Source organism: Melanostigma gelatinosum (assembly GCF_949748355.1).
Source record: "Melanostigma gelatinosum genome assembly, chromosome: 12".
Classification (NCBI taxonomy): Eukaryota; Metazoa; Chordata; class Actinopteri; order Perciformes; family Zoarcidae; genus Melanostigma; species Melanostigma gelatinosum.
The window spans coordinates 26,914,426-26,935,229 of record NC_136645.1 but is presented as its reverse complement, the minus strand read 5'-3'; the positions used below and the strand labels follow the sequence as shown (position 1 = coordinate 26,935,229).

General features: G+C 42.9%; 1 protein-coding gene across 1 annotated transcript; it reads left to right on the top strand.

The window, feature by feature from the left end:
• Positions 1-684: 684 nt before the first annotated feature.
• On the top strand, positions 685-19,314 carry LOC306785975 (inactive pancreatic lipase-related protein 1-like; the record flags this gene model as incomplete). The annotated part of the gene is made up of 13 exons (XM_079280583.1): positions 685-728; positions 799-847; positions 1,448-1,599; positions 2,313-2,432; positions 4,768-4,902; positions 6,852-6,960; positions 8,093-8,212; positions 8,569-8,685; positions 10,162-10,280; positions 12,316-12,442; positions 13,841-13,955; positions 16,902-17,069; positions 19,245-19,314. The coding sequence occupies exons 2-13, from the start codon at positions 799-801 to the stop codon at positions 19,312-19,314; spliced, it is 1,401 nt and encodes a 466-aa protein (XP_079136709.1). The 5' UTR covers positions 685-728.
• Between the last annotated feature and the right edge of the window lie 1,490 nt (positions 19,315-20,804).

Below are 20,804 nucleotides of genomic sequence, written 5' to 3'. Positions count from 1 at the left end.
GATGGTCCTATAATGGGGACTCATGGGTATTCTACTTAATATTTACATTGTGTCATAAAATATGGATAGTTTCTTCTACAGTGAAAGTTACTTTCGTGTAATAACAAAAATGAGTCCAACAGCTAAGGCTGCATTGTGGAGGAGGGCAATCAGCTGTAATTCAAATGTAGAATCCTGTAGTGTTGCTCAAGGACACTTCAGCAGCACAAACATGTGGCTCTCTTCCACTTTACAACTCATTTTCAGTAATGGAGTTATGCATATTATGAATCACTGTGAGTCAAAGAAGAAGCTATTGATTTGTTTCCTTGACTTAAAAAGACGTAGCAGGCTTAATGCGTAGTGTTGGGGAGCATTTTCCAAAGCACACCGTGTTGGAGCTTTCTGAGCCCTTTCCTCTTATCATGCTGCTGAAAATTCAGAGTTGCTTGTGCAAACTAAGTTGTGTTGACTACCACCAAAGATTATGGAGCAGCTGCTGCTACAGAATAGACCCGCGATAATGAAATTCTGCTGACTGAAGATATCTACATGTGTTTCTCCACATCTGCTGGGTATGAGTATGAAGCACACATGTAACTGAGTGACCTGTTCTTGACCTCCTCTTACATGTCAGCTGCTCTGTCACCTGTGAGTTTCCCACTCCTACGTGGCAAAGCGACGCATGGCTGGAGTGTTCAAGTAGTGGTGCGTTCAGGCGCTTCCCCACCTTCTTGTCTGGCCTCGAGGTAAGTACACGGCACTGTTCATGTCTTTGGTCCACGTCTTTACAACCAAACATTCTCATGACATCCACAGATGTCACACATGTGGATTCTGCTCTGCTTCCTCACTGGCACTTCATATGGTGAGTTGACTTTATTTTCTGGATTCACTTTTACTGAAATGGCAACCAAGTGAGCAACAGAGTTAAGGTGGTATGTTTTTGTTTCTTAGTGGGATTTACATCTTCTAGAGGTTTCCTCTCTCTTTCTCGTTAAGCTTTACTTTGTCTGACAGAATCACACACTGTATCTCCGCTTGTTCCAGCTCTTCTTGAAGCTATATGACGTTTACACTGAGTGAAATATTCAGACCTGAGTCCGTGTCCTTTATGGGTGCAGTCTTTATTATCATGATTTTTGCACATTCAGCCTGGCATATTTGGCATATTTCTCCTAGAAAGCTAAACAAAATGAATGGCTGATATTAATGTTGTGGCTGGGCTCACTCTCAGAGATCAGCCATCTGCAGCCATCTGCAGCCTGCAATTCAACTTCACATTTCATTTCTCACAAAAGGTCTCTGTGTAGCACATTTCCAGCCTAGATAGCCTGAAAACTTGATGTATTGAAAGGATGATTTTTTAGTCATGTGAGATATCAAAACTGCATGAGCGCCATGGTGAAATGAACTGCACGTAGAACAATGAGGGCTTCTCTTAGTGGTGTGCCTTCCATGTCCGCAGCGGCCCAGGTCTGCTTCAATGAGCTGGGCTGCTTTGATGACCTGCCTCCCTGGGGAGGCACTCCTCAGAGACCAGCCTCCGTCCTGCCCTGGCACCCCGAGGAGATCGGCACCCGCTTCCTCCTCTTCACCCAGAGGAACCGCTACTACCAGGCAAGAAAAGGCTTTCTTTTCAAGTCTATCCTCAAACAATACTCATATAGTTATTGTTTGCTTAAATGTCTCCTCTTGTCCATACTGGCCAAGTGTGGTTGAATATGCGGCTTCAAATCAAGTGCGTTTCAGTCAGTCTTGTTCGTAACTCTATAGAAGCTATGTAAGCTATACAGTACGTACTTGAAATGTTCAAAGCAAGGCTGTGGATCTTGTCCCCCTTTGCCACTTCAGACATAAGGACTAATTACAGCTTCGTTAAAGAAGGGGTGTAAGAAAATATCGACTGTATCCATTCTCAAAAACACTCAATAGATTTTTGATTCAAAGTTTATATGCAAAGATGAACTCAGTCAACACTTTGTGCCCTCTCACGGTGGTGCAATGATGTTGGATGTTAGAGGGGCTGTGATAAATCCAAAAACAGATCCCACTGGTCTGATTGCATTAAAAAGTATGTTTTCTTTAATCAGATTTTATGCATTATGGTGGTGTGTTCTATACTACTCAAACATTTGATTTAAAAAAATGGCCTTGCTTATCACAATATATTGAACCTTAATCCCTGTGTCATAATGTGTATCATACGGCCAGATCCTTGCCAATACACAGTCATAGTTTTCATGCAAGTATTGGGACATCATTATTAAAAAATGTAAACCTATCTGTAGCTTTCAGTGTATTCATCTTTGCTTTTCTGTTGAAACTGTCAGGAGATCAAGGCTGACAAATCTATGGACGTAACAAACTACAGCGGGACGAGAAAGACCCGATTCATCATTCCTGGTTATCTGAAGACAGGAGACGAGGACTGGCCACAGGAGATGTGTAAGGTAAAAACACCAGATGTGAAGCGCACACGATGGAAAAATAAACTGCTGAAACTTTGAACTCTTAATCTGGCCTTCAGGGCCGTGTTTACACAAGGAGGCCCACGCCCCAAAATGAGGATGGGGTGTGTTCCTCTGTCGACCCCCGTCTCTCTAACTATTTTAGTTTGGTTTACGGTAATCTCATATAGCACACATTTGTTTAAGAATAGGCACACAAATCCCGATACACACTATTCTATTGATCTTCTTCTTTCCTTACTTCAATAATGAATATTCTAACAGAGATAAAGCATTCACCAAATATTTTATTTACATGTGAAAGAGTTTGAAGGACATGATTCAAACATCCTTTCAGTGGACGTCCGCACAGTGTCACATGACAGAAAACTGTTGAACTTAATGTTGAATAGTTTCATTATTGAACTCTAAATATTGAGTTAGTCTCTCTGATTGAAGAGGTTTAAACTGTGATTAATTCAGCTGATGTTCCAGCAGTGCTAACCCTAGAGACAAACCTTCTATTTCTCTTGTGAAGTCTGAAGAAGATCTTTGCTAAAGCAACAAGTTGCCTGTAAACTCCAGCTTGTTCGCGGCTGCTTTTATTGTGAAACTCTTGACACTGAAACAGGAAGTACCGGTAGTTCCAATTTAAATCAAAGCTTCTAGATTCTTTTACTAATGACTGCTGATTCTTCTCTTCTCATTCAACTGTTGTTCAGAGGATATATGTGTCTTTCACTTGTCAGTCTGGTTGGACCATTCTACAGCGTTTTGTACTCCATCTGCTAAACTAAATAACAGCTAATAGTAAAAAAGACTTTCTACAGATAAAAGACATTCAGACATAGAGACTCGTCCTCTCACACATCTGACTGGACACAGTCAAGCTCTGTGGAGGCAGATCACTAACTAAGTGTACACAAATAAAGGCCTGCAGCTCTATTTTAGCTCTCGGTCGCTCTACCAAAAAGATGAGGCAACAATACACAATGTGCTTTCGTGATTCAAATAGTATTAACAAACAATTTTTCAATTTTTCCTAATGAACATGAACTAGCCACAAACTGGTTGCCACTCATTGAAGGTCTGTGGTCCTGGGGCAGCCATCTTCTGTGCGGAGCAGGAAAACAATGAACTGATCCAGAGAAACGCATTCAATTCTGTCTATTTAGAAGGATAATCATGAAAAGGATTTCCTTCCCTTCAGCATATGAGCACAATGTTAGTTCATTTCTTAAACCCTAGTGGGTCAGTTCACCCAAGTTAAAAACAAACACGAAAACATACAGGCAGACAAATAGATTTAATCACTTCCCTGTTGTATCGATCTGTGAAAATATGTTTGATTTTATTTGTTCAGATTTCCGTCTCTGACATTTCTGCTTCCACACCACTACAATGAACGGGGGAGCAATTTTGTTTGTGGGTCTCACAACATTGATAAAAGATTTTTTTCAACAACACCTCTTTCGTGGATGAGTGTCTCTGTTGCTGTGGATAATCCACATAGCGTGCTGATAACAGTTCTCCTAGGAACTCCTGTCTGCCTCAGAAATGGTCCATTTGTAAACACAGTGAGGTCTGTAGTCTAACCAGGACATGTTCTGAACGCCACAACACAATGGTGTTCACTTGCATTGTATTGGGTTAACAACAGAAAAATAAGAAACCGATAAGTCAATACACGGACTAATAAAACCCAAAACTATCTGCATGGTAGCCTTACCTCTATTACACCTCTATGGACTGAGGCTGGATGATTCTCAAAGTAATTGTGAATAAAATAGAGGTCCTTATTATCAGCCAAAGATTATCAAAAGACCCTGCAGCAGTGTGTGGGACCTTTACCCTCTAAGGGCATTGAAAGTCATTTGAATGTTCTGTGAAATGAGTCCAAGCATTGGTGACTTCACAGATAAAATTGAAAATGTTTGTGTAGTTTAAAGTGGAACAGCTAGCCTAACCAGTGTTAACTGGATGAAGAAAGACCATGTCTGTCTTTGCCCTACATTTTGGAATCGTCAACATTTTACAAATACTCTCAACACTCGCTTGTATTCCTTTGCTTTTAGTAACTGATGCTTTTGCTTTTTTTGTTCATGTTATTTATCGTGAATTCTATTTTGTTCTATTTTGGTACTGTTCTGCCTGTTGATATTTAATGCTAAATGCTTTTACTGTGAAGCACTTTGTATCTTTTATTTTGAAAAGTGCTTTATGACCAAATCTTTTACTCATTTACTTACGAGGTGTAAGAAATAAAATGTGCTTTTGGAAATTGGGTGAAGTGACCCATTAAACATAAATCTTATAAAATGTGTGTTGAATGTTTTAGGTTATGCTGAAGTGGGATAATGTGAACTGCATTGTTGCGGAGTGGAAGAAAGGTGTGAAGACTCAGTATGCCCAGGCTGCCAATAACGCCAGGGTGGTGGCTGCCCAGGTGGCATCCATGATCACATTCCTCATGGTAAATACAGCACCTCATTAACCATCACTGGCATAATGTCTGTATTCCTATACATCAGCATCCCTTCTCAAGGGGAGGGACATTTTGGGAAATAGCCTTTGTTGCAGTCTGATTCCTTGTACAGAGATACTGCAGGTAGGTTTTTAAACTGTTGATAATGTTGGGCAAATGGTTTCCCCGTGCATCCTAATTAGATGCCCGAACCACCTCAACTGACTCCTTTCGATGCGAAGGAGTAGCGGCTCGACTCCAAGCTCCCTCCTGATGACCGAGCTCCTTACCCTATCTCTAAGGCTGAGCCCGGCCACCCTACGGAGGAAACGTAGACCAACGTAGACCAACCAGTAAATTGAGAGCTTTGCCTTCCGACTCAGCTCCCTCTTCACCAAGACGGTCCGGTGCATTGCCTGCTTTACTGCTGCAGCCGCACCGATCCGCCTGTCGATCTCCCGCTCCATCTTACCCTCACTCTGAACAAGACCCCGAGGTACTTGAACTCCTTCGCTTGAGGGTCCAAGACATACAGCCGCAAATCAGATGATACGATTACAAGTCGATCATTGATCTCCGGCCTAAGGTGTTCTGGTACCAGGAACACTTATGAGCCACCTTATGTTCGAACATGGTGTTCGTTATGGCCAAACCGTGGCTAGCACAGAAGTCTAATAACGAGACACCATTTGGGTTCAGATCGGGCAAGCCATTCCTCCCAATCACCCCCCACCAGGTTTCTCCGTCATTGCCCACGTGAGCGTTGAAGTCCCCCAGGAGAACTATGGAGTCGGTAGGCGGCGCCCTTTCCAGGACCCCTCCCACTGACTCCAAGAAGGCCTGATACTCCGAACTGCTGTTTGGTGCATAAGCACAAACCACAGTCAGCGCATTGCTCCCCGCAACCCGTAGGCGCATGGAGGCGACCCTCTCGTTCTCCGGGGAGAACTCCAACACAGTGGCGCTCAGCCGAGGGCTCGTGAGTATCCCCACTCCTGCCCGGCGCCTCTCACCCTGGGAACTCCGGAAAAGGACAAAGTCCAACCCCTCTCCAGGAGCTTGGTTCCAGAGCCAGTGCTGTGTGTGGAGGTGAGTCCAACTATATCTAGCTGGTATCGCTCTACCTCCTGCACCAGCTCCGGCTCTTTCCCCGCTAGCGAGGTGACGTTCCACGTCCCTAGAGCTAGTCTATGCTGCCGGCAATCGGCTCGCCCAGGCCTCAGGCCTGACCTGCTGCCCGGTCTGCATTGCACCTGACCCCAATGCTTGTCCCTGCGGGTGGTGGGTCCACAGGGTGGCTGCTCCATGTTGTTTCTTCGGGCCCCATGGGCGAAGGCCCGGCCATCAGACGCTCGCCGACGAGCTCCCCTCCTGGGTCTGGCTCCGGGAGGGTGCCCCGGTTTCCCTGGTCCGGGCGAGGTGGATGAAGACCGTGGGCTGCTTATCATTAGGGTAATTGTGAACCGCTCTTAGTCTGGGCTCTCCCCTGAGACCTGTTTGCCTTGGGAGACCCTACCAGGGGCTACTGCTACAACACAGCTCCCAGGATCACTGAGCCACTCAAACTCCTCCACCATGTTAAGGTGGCGATTCACGGAGAAGATAATATAATATAACATGTGTATTTATTGAGATGCCCCTATGGACCTTGTTATAGGGAGGTAACGATCAGGAGAAGTAAACATGAAGTAAAATGATACAGTCCTTCCCAGTCAATCTAACAGTTGGATTGTATGTGAAACAATATTATGACAACAATTTTACTGCCTACAAACAGCTGGGTAAAGTGTAATCACAGAAGCCACAAAATACACTTAAAATGACACAAAACATGGTGGAACACAAGCGGAGAGAGATGATGGATATCACAGACCCGGCTGAAGGACATACTCTATGTTGTATGTATGTTGTAGTAAATGCAGTATCTTTGACTTTAACATGCATGTTGATTGACGCAGGGTAACTACAAGCAAACGGCGGATAAGTTCCATATTATCGGACACGGCCCTGGAGCTCACGCTGCAGGAGATGTTGGGAGCCGGATCACTGGACTCGCACGCATCACAGGTAACCCGGCCTCCATCGTGGTCTGATGTCACTCACTGTGTAGAAACAAGAAACCACTATTGTGCATTCTCTTGGACTCTGGTTTATATGAGAATTATCTTGAAAAATCTTGCCTACATGTACCAAGATGCATTGCACGTAAGCGGCGAGTTTGCATGTTACACAAGCTCTCTTTTAGTCCGATAAATAAACAGAATAAACTTTCAAAATGTAAACAAAGGACATATTGTTACACTTAAACCAGAAAATACAACCGTAAAACTTCTGAATTCAAGTTTCTCTTTTACACCAAACTAAGACTTAAAATAAGCATATGGTTAACTCATCTTCATTCAAACTGGACAGAAACAAAATGAAACTCACCAAAGCCATAAATCCGTTAATCTTTCCAATATTCCAACAATCAGCAGCTCTTCACAGAGTAAGATGTAAAAATATGATGACATTCATTACAGCAGACTGATTCTGTTTCTGTTGGCATCGGCGGTGCAAACTGAGCAAAGGCTCCACCAGTTGGTGTTTTCTCCTGCAGCTCAGATTCTGGAGGGTCCATGCTGAGTCAGCCAAAGCACTGTAAAATGCTACCAAAGCTAAAGTAGCACTCTGTAATTGTAAACCTTCCTTGCCTCCAATGACTTCTCTGTAACTTCACTGGAAGAACAACAGATTTTGCAGCTGCGCCCCAGGGACATAGACAATATGGGCTAGAACTGCAGGTGTTTCTCCACACTATATCGCTAACTCACAGAGATAGAGATAAGGTTGGAAATCTGCAGAATTTCCTTTTAAAAGAGTTGTATCTGTAATCAGAAGGTTTTATGTCAAGTAATCCCAAGACCGTGACATGTTTAAAAAACTGTTAATAATGTTAATAACTAGCCAACAATGTACTCACTTCACATATTTATAATAAGACAGTTTGGACTTGGCTCATTTTGAATTGTTATTTCTGAAGGGGCAAAGGGCATTCCTATTTGACTCCACTTTTTCATTTTGGCAATCTACAGCATCTTGGTTTTGGGCTGAGGATGTTTTTCTCTGTTGCACTCCATCATGTGATTTAGATCGCTGAGACAGATATGTTTCTTCCTTCCTTTAATCCCTCTGTGATTTATTACCTTTCTTTTCTCAGGACTAGACCCAGCTGAACCTTACTTCCAGGACACTAATGACTCTCTACACCTAGACACCAGCGATGCCGCCTTTGTGGATGTCATTCACACTGATGGACTTCCTTTCAACTCCAAACTTGGTACATATACCACTGATTATCACAATGAATAGGATCAAACTGGGCAGAATTCGCTCAATGTCTTCACGTCTTCTACTACTTTTTGAAACACTTCGTAAATTAGTAATATGTATTGTTGTAGTTTTACAATGTGACAATGCTTACAGCAAAAATGCAAAAAAACGACATTAAGTGCTCCTCAAAACAAATATCCATGTATTGTATATTTCACCATCTGTTTGCTGATTTCAAAAGTTGTATAATTGTTGAGTTGAAAATAAGGGAACTGAGGCTTTATCATCTTGATCACATTTTGGTCTTATCTGAACAATCTTATGTCTTAGTCTGAAAAGTGATTTCTGTTTGCATCCTCTCAGGTCTGGGGATGTCACAATCTATGGGCCACATTGACTTCTACCCCAACGGAGGAGAACTGATGCCCGGCTGCTCCGCCAACAGAGGCAAACCCACTGACCTGGATGCCATCTGGGAGGGTGAGATGGAACGACACATTTCAAGAGACGAAATGGAAACACAATGATTACTTTTTCTGCCATCCAAACAAGGAATGCAGTCCTTCACACTTCCTTCACATGTCATGTTGGCTCTTTAGCTTTCCTTCCATTGTTGTTGAGTTGTGCTGTTGATACCCCAGAATATCTGAAGTAAAAAGACGTTATTATCTCAAGTTTAGTGAACATAACTTTGTTTTGCATTTTCCCAAGGCATGGAATTTTTCGAATAATATTTAAGGCACACACACAGCATCACAAAATGATCATACAGTTGAATCAACACTTCGCTAAAATTGTTTCAGAAACGGAACACGACAACCTTCATGAAGGAAGGATGTATTGCAGGTTATGTGACCTTTGATATATTATTTTGATATGTTCTACATACTACGGTACATACTACGGTGTTCTCAAGTCTACAGGGTTCATCACAGGCACACTTATACATAACAAAATGACTCATGCATCCTATCTTCTCAGCCATGCAACCTACAATGCAGAGCTCCCTGTGGAATGTTGGAGTTGTCCCAATGGAAAAATCGTAAAGAAACCTCAGGCAGAGTAATTCCTGCTGGATCTATTTTAGCAAATATTTTCTAATATGGATGACCACAGCCTTCCTTTGACATGTGCTGCTGACTAGCAAGCTCAAGTAGCAGCATTGGTGGCATGCCTGGGTCTGGGTCTGAAGGGGGGTGTTGTTGGCACAGCTGAATCTGCTACTTTTGATCCTATAGATAAAAGAGGGAGAGTGAGAGCCAGGGCTGCATAGCTGGAGGTTTTGGATAGTCTGGTGTTTGCCCTGCACTGGAGGAGAAAACAACAGTCTGTCTCTTCCTGACACTGTCTCTTTGTCACACATTCTTACTCTGACTCTGGATTCCAACGTGATCTTATCCCTATTCTCTTCAGCAGAAGCGGCCGGCATCCAGGTTGACTTTTGCGTATAATCTTGACATGGAAGGTTTGCGCGTGGCTAACATTGTAAAACAAGGTAAAAAGTTGTGAAACTGTCACGGTTAGGTTCAGACAACAAAATTACTTGGTTAGGGTTAGAAACATAGTGGTGTGGTTAAAATAAGTATGTCTCTTAGTCTAAGGACGTAACATAGACTCAGTAACGTCAGTGGCAATAACTCAACTTTTGCTTCCACATGGGACATGAACGGCGGTATCCTAGGTGAAAGTCCTGTGTTTCTTTGAATCATCCACCTCTGATTGCCTTCAAACTTACAGCAGGAAATTCCATTATATTTGAAAGTCTTTCTCTCAGTTGACAGATTCAAACACCCAAATCATTCTCATCAGATCATACCAAGCTATCTGAAATCTAACATTTAAATCTACATTCACATCTCTTCACACATTCCTCATTACATTACCCTCTTTTCATGCCACGTCCATCTTACTACTTCTCTTCTTCCCTGTCATCTCCTGTTCCAATCTTTTTACCAGGTACCAAGAAGTTTGATGCCTGCAACCATGCCCGGGCCTACGAGTACTACAGCGAGAGCATGGTTAAAAGCAAAGGCTTTGTAGGATTCCCCTGCTCTGACAAGGGCAGTTTTGCTGCAGTAAGTCTTTGGTCGACCAAGAAACACATGGAGAAGAACTGTGGAGAAGGAGATGCAGAGCCTAAACCACTCATGGGGCACCATCCAGCGACTCGCCCAGGACAGACAGGAGTGGAAGACTTTTGTTGCTGCCCTACATGCCAAGAGGCATAAAGGGAAATGATGAAAAAATGATGAAGTCTTTGGTACAGCTAGTGTTAAAATAGTGCCTGTCAAACTCGTTATTTTGTTTGCAAGATTTACTTAATGAGACATTAGTAAATTACACATTCTACAGACTTAAATATTGTCTGTGGTTGGTGCATGTTCAAACATGTTTAAGTAATTATTTAAGTTGTGGCCATGGTAGGATCAGGTAGAGTTCTATCAATGCTATGATATATAGCTTCAAAGTTTCCTTTCCTGCCTCCGATAGTCTAAAAAACCTTAATAACCCTTGATAAGAAACACAGAATCATACTACTGCCATATAACATTAATCTATGTTGAATGTAAAAACACTCCTTTGCAATCCAAATTTTACTTCTAAATTTTACGAACTATACTTAACAAAATTATGCAAATTCGGTCAGATAAATATGGTGGTGTAAGAAGTGCAAAATATACTTCAAAGACGTTGTGTAGAGTTAAACAAATTCTTAAGTAAAGCACTTTTTAGTACACAGTTAGTATTTCTAACTTGTACAGTATTTGAGTTCATGTAGCCTACGTACAGCAACACATGACATGTTTCTTCAAAGGTGAGAAACTGGGTTAGAAGCCACCGAGCCTTAGTGGCTGGTCAGAGCAGAAAGTGGCACGGGGAAACTCATTTGTGTCCTTGTGAAATCAGTGGTGCTGCGTGGTTACGTAGGGGCTACATACTTCCAGAGCTACTGTGGCTAGCAAGCTACATGCTACGTAGCTGGTAACATGCCAGCACTAGCCAGTCACAACAGCCAGCATAACTAGCTTGCTTGCTCACTCTCTTAGTCAGTTAGTTTGTTTCAGAGATGTATTTTGTACCACCAGATCCTGTCTCAGTACTGACGTTGAACCATGCCACATCATACTCCAACAGAACAGGGTGACATCAAATGGGATCGATCAACACAGCTAATATGAAAGCTGTCAGTTTGGTCTCTGGTTTGTCAAAGTTCGCTACAGTTGAGAAACTGTAAAAGATCTCAACTCCCCGAATTAATACACTAATTGCAGCGATTCCACTGTAATGATTGATAACAGACATTTAGTTAGTTCATTTTTGAATGACCGAACTAAACTCGTGAAATGAATTAGGGTCAATGGAATCAAACTGTTAGTGTAGAACAGACATTCATTACAGTAACAGTCCATGAAAAGTTGTATGAACTTGGATTTGTAGATAAAAATAGTGTCTAGAGGAGCTTTAATGATCCCAGCAAAGCTTCTGGTGGTACGGGCACACAGACGAGGGATCTTGGAGGCATTTTATGGCCTCCATTCAGAAAGTGACACAGAAGGAGAAGGGGGCCATATCTCCACCATCCCAGCATGTGTATGGGACTGCCACCTGTTGCTGTATGACACTGATATGGCTGTGAACCATTTCTTTGGTTTTAGAAGTTGATTCGGCAAGATTGGATTTTTTGTTGCAGCTGAAGCGGCGATGTAAATAGGCTTCCCTCATGTCTTCCATAGGGAGAGCTTGAATCTGCAGCTGTTGGTGTTAATGACAGTTTATTCCTGCTTTGGACACATGTCCTGATCAAAGGAGGCCGGGTGAGCGCCGAGCATGACCTCATATGACAGCACCTCCTTGTTGTTCACCTCGTAAACACTCTCCGGTGTTATTTCTGCAGCCATAGCTGACAGTAACAACAACAGCCTGTTCCCACACTGTCACAACCAGCTACATTCTCCACCTTCATATTCATAAGGTGGCAATCTGCAACATGGTAAAAGAAGTGTAGGGGAAAATGTTTTAGGGTTGTCACTTTTCCCTGACTGTTCATTGACTCACTCTATCACAGCGAGAGCTCATTCTTCACACCTCACCATGTCCTTGTCCCCACAGGGAAAGTGTTTCCCATGTGCAGACAAATGTCCTCTGATGGGCCATTTTGCTGACAGGTTCACTGTGATTGATGGCATTTCAAAGACGAAGTACTTCCTCAACACGGGCAGTTCAGAGCCCTTTGGCCGTAAGTACCCTGTCATTCTTTGTAACCGTGACTTACACACAGTTTGTAAGAACTTGCTGAAAGATTTTACTGGGAATAACCACTGAAGCATTTTCATATAAATACTATCCAGAGAAAAAGAAACGTCTCCAGTTTTGGTATTTTTCATTCTGCTCAGTGTAAGGATAAATGGCATCATTTTCCACTTCACTAGGCATAGAACAATGTGCCTTGTCATCTATGAAAACAAAACCGTCCTGAAAATGAACATTTGTCCCCTCAAATGAAGCTGATTGACATTAAACTAGGGGACGACTTTTATCGAGGACAACTATAGAACACCACTCGTACAACGATGACCTGGTAAAGTAGGAGGCAGTATGCGATCTCAAAATCAATGTTTGGAATCTGCCACAAAACCAAGAATCAGTTGGCCATAAGGCAGATTTTTTGTCTGTCAACTACGACAGAATATTAGGGCTGCGTTAGTAAACAAGAATAATGTGAGGTATGGAGGATTAAGTCTTAATATTAGCCCATAGGGTTCTAGACTGCTTTGAATGGGGGGGGGGGGGGGGGGGGGGGGGCAAGTCAGAGACGTTGGTTGGTCACCAATGACTCTGTTAATCTGAGTGTTCTTCAGCTGAGCTATAACATGCATTGTCTGGTGTTTTTATCTAAAGCTATCTCCCAACGTATACGGGCAGGCTGTGTTATCAAGTGGCTTTCCACAAGGACATGGAGTAGCCCTCCAGGGGGAAACATTTGGCCGTAAAAGCCCAAATTTGTTGACCTCTGGCAATATTCCATGATATACACTGATCTTAATTAAAAATAAAAATAAAAGTATTTTTTATTATCGTAAGATGACAGTTAGAGAATAATAAATGTCTTACCATTCCTTCGCTTATTATTATGATATTGTGTTAAATGGAGTACATCATTTCTCAATAATCTAACCTTTATTACTGTGCTTTACGCTGATATTACGAGACAGCAGAAAGTGTGAAGTATCGATGTTTTCATTTGTTATATATTTTTTGAAGTTAGGAAAGCAAAGCAGGTCAAGTCAACCTGATGTTTCCAAACACATAGATGATCCAATTCACTTCCACACAGTGAAACAAACAGCTTATTAATTAAACTCTAGATACCCAGAGCCCATCATCGCTGTACATTCCGATCGGTGCACCATTCATACCAATTAATTTGTCTGTTGAAAGATTATTTGTTCATATTTTGCCAGCACTAAAGGTGTTCACTCCTCACTATCTGAAGGTAGCAGGTAGACTGCAGGTGTCGTTTCCCTGTGTTCTTTGATAATCCCCACCCATAGAAAATGATGCATGTATGCATGTGTTCTGACACGATGGTGAAATAATGTAACTGTTATTACGTCCTATTTCTCTCCATCGCTAGGTTACAGCTACAGAGTGATGGTAACCCTGGATGGTCCCAGCTGGCCTAACCCAGGCTTCATGTATGTGGCACTGGCTGGAAACACTGACTGCACCCAGGAGGTCAAGCTTCATGCGTAAGAACATTATAACACTGTTCTGTGGAACACACCAAGGGGGTTTAGTCCATGAGGCATGTCTGCTTGTTGTCTGGATGTTGTGCTTCTCATTGTTGACCAGGCCTGGGAGCTTGAACAACTGTACCGTCTCCTATCAGACCACGTGACTCCCCGCTGCCTAACTGATACTCACGGAACACAACATTGTACAGCTCAGCCACAGGAGCACCTTTTACTGTATCTCTCCTTGGCATGGCAGGAGCACAGTCAGTCAATATAACAATTTTTACTATTACTATTATTACTTTACGATAGGTAACACACATGTATCTACAAGGCTGATCTTCTGTAGATATGTACAGACATCCAGAGAGGGACATCTGATCATGTGGCTGCTGGTCATAAACTTTAAGAGTTCCTCTATGTGGATGAGGAATGGAGAGTAAGGTGGGAGGAAAAGTGATAGTTCAATTTAAATTCAATACAATTCTTTAAAATTCAATACAATTTAATAAAATTCCATAAAATTCAATCTATTTTTTAAAGCCCCGAATCACAAATTGATCAGAGGGCTTTATAATCTGTACACATAGGACCTCCTCTGTCCCAGGATCCTCACATCAGCAAAAACTCCCCAAAAACCTTTAACGGGGAGAAAAGAGGAGGAGGCCTTAGAGAGCAACAGAGGAGGATCCTCTGTCAGGATGGACAGACGTGTGATAGACGTCATGAGCACAGAATGAACAACATAACAGAGTCACAACACATTCAATGCATATGACAAAAAATATTCATATAATGTATGAGTAGTAAGCAGAATAATGATGGTAAAATTACAACTACTCATAATAACAGTAGAGGTGGATATATATATATATATATATATATATATATAATGATAAAGCAGTAATGGTATCGGTAATATTAATAGAAATGCGACTACTACTACTAATAATTTAGGCAGGGCCACGGCAGGAGACAGGACTGGGGTCCAGATATAAACACGATCCATGGAAACCTGCGAGGCAAGAAAGCACAAAGACTCCGGGAAGAAGAAAAGTTAGTAATGTGCATTCATGAGATATGAATTAATACAGAAGGAGAGAGAGGAGAGGAGAGAGGAGCTCAGTGTCTCCTAGGAAGTCCCTCGGCAGTCTAGCCCGACAGCAGCTTATCTATGGGCACCATCCTGGGATGACCTGTAAACCAGTCTGTGTCTGGAAGAGAAATACAGTATGCATGATATTATTATATGTCCTATCTAACTTATCTATAAGAGCCGAGGACTGAAAACCTATACATGGCACTGGCCATGTGATATGTGGGAGGGAAGAAGCTGGGCTCTGATGCAATGGCTTGCTCCTTATGTTTACATAAAACAGAATGATGTTAAAGTAGTCACAAGTAGGATGTTTTTGTTAAAATAAACTTTGAACATCCATCCATCCATTTCCCTCCGCTTATCTGGGGTCGGGTCGCGGTGGCAGCAGGCCAATCAGGCTGACCCAGACTTCCCTCTCACCGGCAACATGTTCCAGCTCATTCTGGGGGATCCCGAGGCGTTCCCAGGCCAGCTGGGAGATGTAATCCCTCCAGCGTGTTCTGGGTCTTCCCCGGGGTCTCCTACCAGATGGACGTGCCCGGAAAACCTCCAGTGGGTGGCGTCCAGGAGGCATCTCACCTCAGCTGACTCCTTTCGACGCAAAGGAGTAGCGGGTCGACTCCGAGTTCCCTCCTGATGACCGAGCTCCTGACCCTATCGCTGAGCCCGGCCACCCTACGGAGGAAACTCATTTCGGCCGCTTGTAGCCGCAACCTTGTCCTTCCGGTCACGACCCAGGTCAGCTCCCTCTTCACCAAGACGGTCCGACCGGTGCATTGCCTGCTTTACTGCTGCAGCCGCACCGATCCGCCTGTCGATCTCCCGCTCCATCTTACCCTCACTCTGAACAAGACCCCGAGATACTTGAACTCCTTCGCGTGAGGTCGGCACTCCGTCCCCAGCTGGAGGGAGCAATCTCATCCCCGCCGCTTCACACTCGGCTGCAAACCGCCCCAGTGAATGCTGGAGGTCACGCTCCGAGGACACTAACAGGACCTTTCCAGGACCCCTCCCACCGACTCCAAGAAGGCCGGATACTCCAAACTACTGCCTGGTGCATAAGCACAAACAACAATCAGAGCCTTGCTCCCCGCAACCCGTTGGCACAATGGAGTAAGCCCTCTCGTTCTCCGGGGAGAACTCCAACACAGCGGCGCTCAGCCGGGGGCTCATGAGTCTCCCCCTCCCGCCTCTCACCCTGGCAACTCCAGAAAAGGACAAAGTCCAACCCCTCTCCAGGAGCTTGGTTCCAGAGCCAGTGCTGTGTGTGGAGGTGAGTCCAACTATATCTAGCTGGTACCGTTCCACCTCCCGCACCAGCTCCGGCTCTTTCCCCGCTAGCGAGGTGACGTTCCACGTCCCTAGAGCTAGTCTATGCTGCCGGCGATCGGCTCGCGCCGGCCCGGCCCGCCGCCCGGTCTGCATTGCAACATTGACAACATAGCTCGCAGGATCACTGGGCCACTCAAACTCCTCCACCATGTTAAGGTGGCGATTCGCGGAGAAGCACTTTGAACATTCCAGAAATGGAAAACTCCATAACCAGTTCCACAACATGACTTTTGCCTTGTGGCCTTTTCTTCGCACAGATCACATTTAACAGGAAGAGAAACCAATAAAAAACACGTCTAACACAACACAGAGAAAGGTTCTGGAGTGGTTGATCACACAGGAGAACATACCGGTAGTTGTGAATATTGTTATTCCAATCAAAGTCTTTGAAGTATTTCATTGTATACAGTATTATATTACGGCAACATGTGCAATGAGTCTGTGTAATGAGTGAACAACACATAACTATTACAGTAACGCTGCTCAGATTGCTCTGAAGAGCCTGTGTTTTGACTGATCTGTTGTGACAGCGGCATGATGGCTGCTGGAAGGACCTACGAGATGCTGATGGACGCTGACGTGGACGTTGGGGATGTGAAAGAGGTGAAGTTTCGGTGGAACAACCACATCCTGAACCCCTTGAAACCCAAGTACGGGGCAGCCAAGGTAGAGCTGCACAGAGGAAGAGACAAGAAGATGTAAGTTCGATGTTTCTGTAGTGACTGGTAGGTGCCACCTCTCACTCTTTAATGTGAGATGGCAAAGAGTTCAAATCAAGCAAATCTACACGGTGATACAATGTCAATTATCAGCCATGTCCACTGTGCTCTTTGGTGGAAAGGATTATGTACAATATAATGCTTATGATAATGTATCATGATTTTAATGAGTCCTTTATTGGTTCTATCAAATCGATTTTGAGCTGTGATATCTGGTTAAACTAATTGTTGTACTTCCGTACTTGTTGGGCTATCTCTGCTACTCTGATGAAGTTATTCCCAGGGTGCTCTGGGGTTTTCAAAGAACTGCTCTTAGCATGTGGCTTTCTTATTTTCAAAGCAGCTCAGTTGAGAATATAAAGTTTCATGATAAGGAACTGCTGTCAGTATAATACATCCAACATTATTCTGTTGAATATTTGTTGAAATTATTATATCCGTTTAATTGTTTGGACATTCTTTAGATGTTTTCCATTGAACATACAGTGACAATTAGGTAAAGTCAGCATGATTATGCTAAATGATGCTGGTAACAATAAGTCAACAGTAAATAGTGTCTATAGGTTCGTACTGTAAACTGTCAGCTGCTGGTAGAACACAAGAATCCATCAACTGTTCCTCTGCAATGCACTGATTTTCCTTATTTATATGAGCATGAGTTAGTTTCATCTTTGAAAACGTGTCTGTGTTTATGTTATGTTATAATATTAACAGAGTTACCAACTAAATGAATCCAGCCAACGTTTACTGCTCCCCTAAAGAAGTCTCACACAGCACAACTGCTGGTAAACACATTACTGAAGTGGATGAGAATAGATTACATTGTTATTTGGGATGATAAAATGATTTTGACGGCTTTTCATTTCTCACTCTTAACTTTGCATCTTGTCACTGTCATTTCTGTCTCTGCCTCAAACAGATTTTGAGCTGTGATATCTGGTTAAACTAATTAAACTAATTAATTGTATTGTCGATGTTGGCAATACAACTAGTGGTTTCATGAAGAGCCACAGGATGGCGGGGGGGGGGGGGGCTTCTTCTTTTGACCCCGGTGTTTTGTCAATCTTTAGTTGTTTGTTGGGATCCCTCAGTCAGCCCCCACCACTGTATCTGTAACAATAACAATGATAATAATAATTGCAAAATGAACCATTTTCCCTTTAAAACACCTTCTTATCTCATTAAAAGCCAATATGTAGAAAGTGTTAACCCTTCCCTTTCCCCCAAACTGTATTTAATACAGAAATTAGCATACATCATTGTAATTACACCAAATAAGGACATATTTTAATATATTTTATATGTTACACATGAACAAATATGCCCTCAGTGGCCACTTTATTAGCAATCGAATACAACAGTTCTGCCACAAAGTCTACTCTTCTGGTGCCTATTTGTTGACACGGTCAGTCTTAACTCACTGCTGTGTTTCAGCGTTGAGGTCAAAGTGTTGTATGGACTTCATTTAGCCTCTTCCTGTAGGTAAATAGAACAGACAGTCAACAGAAATTCAAATAGGTTCACTTGTGACTTGAGAGGGGTTGCATAAAAAGTACTGTCAGCTCCAAACACACAGGAACATCAATTGTATTTCACCATGTTTTACAGCTGAGAGCCCAAACAGAAGTCATTTCCTGCTTCTTAAAACATGTCATCAGTATAAGTAATTCATATAAACTATTCTCGTGAAATCAGGAGAGGTCCTGAAGTATGGAGGGCATATCACATGGATAATATAACATGGATAAGTATGTTTCTGAGGGCCACTAACAGAGCCCGCTGTGTCTCTGTTGTCAAACTGGAGCACACGTCATAGACCGACTGTAGCCACTAGAGGGCAGCAGGAGACTGCCATAGTGCTCTTTAACGGAGAGGTGAGCTTGGGGGTGGGGTACAGACAGTACATCTCCTTGTGAGTTTTACTTTCATGTCATTATCATGAATCCATCAATAGAGTAGGAATTATTTATGCTCATATATTTTTGGCTTATCGACCCAAAGTGATTTCCAACAATCAGTGCAAATGTATTGCTCCATATTAACGTGAGTAAGTTAGAAGAGACTGCTGTTTAAACATCCTCGTATGCACGAGATTAAAATTGGTACGTCAAGCAAAGTATTAACTCATATTGTCGTCTATATTTTCTTTCCCAGGGTCTTCTTCTGCGGAACAGAGAACGTGGTGGAGAATGGGATCCAGAATGTGCTTCCATGCCAAGCTTGAGCCACAACCACCATGTTACTCTTTCCATAAAGATTTTGCATTCAGACCTTTTCAGCTCTTTGATTTGAGCCTTTTTGCTGAGCAGGATATAAAAGCTTGTGAATGGCAGATAATGAAGGGAGAAAGGGCAGAGAGAGGCCTGACGCAGATCAACTGAGAGTTCACTTGAAGAAAGAAATAACAGCAAAGAAAAGGAGGTGAAGAACGGTAATCTTTACAACATCTTTGTATTGACCTGAGCGATAAGAACTGTGAAAGAAGGAAATATTTAAAACCACAAGTTCTGGCCTGAATGCAGAAATGGTAAATATAGTGAATACTGCGAGCCTACCACAAAGAAAGACAACACCACCACAAACTGATGCAAAACCACAACAAAGAGATGCAAAACCACCACAAACGGAGACAAAACTACCACAAATAGATACATAACCACCATTATGAGATGCAAAAGTACCACAAAGAGATGAAAAAACACCAGAAGGAGATGCAAAAACCACCACAGAGATGCAAAAGGACAACAGAGATGCAAAAACACCTCAAACAGATGCAAAACCACCACAAAGAGATGAAAAACCACCATTAAGAGATGAAAAACTCAAAAACTCCTGGAAGGGGTTCAAAATGACCACAAAGAGACAAGAGTCTTGCTCCAGTGTAGGAGGGTGGGGGACCTTTTACATGTCTTTGCCCATTGTCTCATAATCCGTTCATGTGCCCACACAAACACACAGCAAGTCCCTGCAAAGTAGGAATTAGACATAAAGACAAACACTGGTAATGCATAATATACCCGACTCATTTACTTCAGTTTTCTTATCAATGCGCAAACACCGTTGATTCTCAAAAGATGTGTGAGCTGGGACTAAATCAGGGAGTGCATCTTTAAATGTAAGCTCACAATCTCTATTCATTATTTATCCGTCTTTGTAGTGGACTGAGAATTCACATACATTCACATTAAAGCCATCACTGACAACTTCATTGCTATTTATAGTGCCCCATTACTGCAGTGTTATTACTGTCACTTCAACAGGCTCAACAAGAGCCGCAGCACGAGGGACACTTCACATGTCCAACTGTTAGCGTCCCTTGTCTTTCTCTCTCCTCACAAAGCCAACTGTTCCTCACTGCTGCGGCCTGTCAGGACAAGGAGAGGGTAAATATTACCCTTATTGATGTTGAAAGACATCAGGCTCCATTCGTGCAAACACAAATCAACAGTAAATTACATGGTGAGATCACTGCTTTCTCCTGCTCATTTGGATACAGAATGGTCCCGGACAAAATCTTGTCTAATGTGTCACATATATCTGTAATTCCAAAAGGCCTCTACATGGTCCTGTGTGTGTGTGTGTGTGTGTGTGTGTGTGTGTAGGTGTGTGTGTGTCTGCAAAGCACTTATTAATCTGTCCATGGCCTTTCGCTGGCTTATGAAGTCCTGATTGTGTTCATTGTTTTGGCTTCATTTATTTGAACACACACCCCGT